This window comes from Austrofundulus limnaeus, unplaced genomic scaffold (genome assembly GCF_001266775.1).
Source record: "Austrofundulus limnaeus strain Quisiro unplaced genomic scaffold, Austrofundulus_limnaeus-1.0 Scaffold54, whole genome shotgun sequence".
NCBI lineage: Eukaryota > Metazoa > Chordata > Actinopteri > Cyprinodontiformes > Rivulidae > Austrofundulus > Austrofundulus limnaeus.
The window spans coordinates 1,102,115-1,104,286 of NW_013952456.1; the positions used below are offsets into that span (position 1 = coordinate 1,102,115).

The 2,172-nt window shown below is 40.4% G+C and overlaps 1 protein-coding gene across 1 annotated transcript in view; it reads left to right on the forward strand.

Moving 5' to 3' along the window:
- Window positions 1-1,629, forward strand: part of trim110 (tripartite motif containing 110) — a 12,117-nt gene extending 10,488 nt beyond the window's left edge. Inside the window, exons 7-8 of the mRNA XM_014008939.1 lie at window positions 460-731; window positions 814-1,629. Of these exons, the coding sequence (XP_013864393.1) occupies window positions 460-731; window positions 814-1,083 (542 nt within the window). The 3' untranslated portion in view covers window positions 1,084-1,629. The remainder of the gene's footprint in view (window positions 1-459; window positions 732-813) is intronic.
- Window positions 1,630-2,172: the final 543 nt, after the last annotated feature.

The following is a 2,172-nucleotide window of genomic DNA, read 5'->3' on the forward strand; positions in this document are numbered from 1 at the left end:
ATGCAACTATCCAAAAAAAAACCTTCCTTTCAATCACTGAAAATAGTTTATTTACCACATTTTAAATCTGGGCCCTAAAGGGTTAATGCTCCTGAGACCGTTTCTGGTCCCCACCTGTCGTTTTGCTCCTCAGCATGGCTTCCTAAAAACGCTGCAGGATTTCTCAAACATTTATGAATGAGTCAGAGCAAGGCTTTGGGCATGTTTTTATGAGAGTATAATATTATAACATGAGATAAAACTCAAAAAAGTTGATTTTACATGATATTATTCTTTAAGACTGCAACAAGATCTTTAGGGGTCATTGGTCCTGTATTTTAAATCATCCTGTTATTCTGTGTGAGAAAAGGTTGTGAGTGGTTTATTAGAAGTACAAGAACATCTCCTTATGTTTATCTACAGCAGTGAAGAGCAGAGTTCACGTATCAAAGCTCAGTTCAGTTTCTGCTCTCCCTGCAGTAACCAGCCCTCTGACTCTGGACACAAACTCGGCTCATCCTCTGTTAAGCATCTCTGATGACTTACGCTCAGTTACACGTGTTAAAAGCCGCCTGCCCTGTGCCGCTCATGCTGAACGCTTCGACCACTGGCCACAGGTCCTCACGGTCCAAACCTTCTCCTCTGGAACTCACTACTGGGAGCTGGAGACTGAGGGATTCTGGGATGTTGCTGTCTGCTACCGAAGCATTGGAAGGAAGGGAAAAGAAGGCAACTCTTTTGGAAACAACAAGGTAGACGGACGTGCCATGTTTCTGTTTACCATTTTCAATTTGTGTTTTGATTTAAAAAAAACCTCCCATGTTATGTTCCCAGGTGTCATGGAGCTTGACTCAGCAACACGACAAAAAGCTGTCTGCCTGGCACAACCGCAGGAAGACGCGCCTCGCCTGCCAGATGTCTGGGAGCCGAGTTGCCGTGGCTGTGGACTACAGCTCAGGGATTATTACCTTCTCAGAGGTGGGGCCCTCCAACAACCTGATCCACCTCCATACTTTCTCTACGAGCTTCACCCACCCGCTGTGCTTGGGCTTTGGACTTTACAAAGCTGAGCTCAAGAGTCGCGTCTCTATAGTCAAAGAGTGAGGAGGCAGAGAGTCAAACTCTGCTGGACCCTGCTGCTGCTTTGACTTCTGTGACCTTACAAACTAGACCCTTCTTCCTCTCAAACAGAGTTCTCTGATTTTCTCATAAAAGAAACTGCTCTTGTAATTCTGAGGAGGGAATGACTTCAACAAAACAAAGTGACACATAAGCACAAGACTCTGAGGCTTATCACCCACWGCTGTGAAAGGCAGGTGCTTGTGTACTGTAACTTGTATGTGCGTATTTGTTTGTCTTGCCTTTCTGTGACTAAAATATCTCATGAACGTCTTGTTCAGTTTGATTGACACTCTCAGAAAATAATCACTGGATGCATGTCTGATTAACGTTTGGAATCAAGATGGCCACCTCAGCTAATCAAACTTATCAAATGTAAAAATAGAAATAACTCAGTTTGACAGATAGATGCGACTGTAGCTGAATTATTCATAACACAGACTCACAAGATTTTGGTTTAAACTTTGAGTTAACAACTGTTGGCAGAATATTTTGTGAAATGGATGAATTTTAATAAAACTCAGAAATTTATCACTGTATGTATGTATAGTGTGAATCAAAAGACTCAGGACACCCTTTTATTTCATAAACAAAATGGCAAATGAAATATCTGAAAACCCCAGCAAGTAATGGGTGAGGGTTACCAGATATTTCATTTTTCCTTTTGTTTCTGAAATAAAACAATATTTTTGACTCATCCAGTACATCTACAGATGATACCTTATTTAAAATGATTGTTACAACCTCAGCAAACACAAAATACCTGTTTATTTTACAGCTATTGAGCTAAAATTTGGTGTGGTAGTAGCTGAGTCTTCTCTAATGCATACTCTGAGGACAAACAAGTCATGATTTTAAAGTTTTGGCATGAAAGGTTGTTGATTTCAACGAGGTTGTGTGTTTTTACCTTAAACAAATTTAATTTATTAAATTAAAAAGTGGTTAAATTTGAACCTTTGTGCTTAAAACAGCTTTTTTTTTACATTTAAATCTGAACGAAGCTTCTTCCTCTCTCTCTCTCTCTCTCTCTCTCTCTCTCTCTCTCTCTCTCTCTCTCTCTCTCTCTCTCTCTCT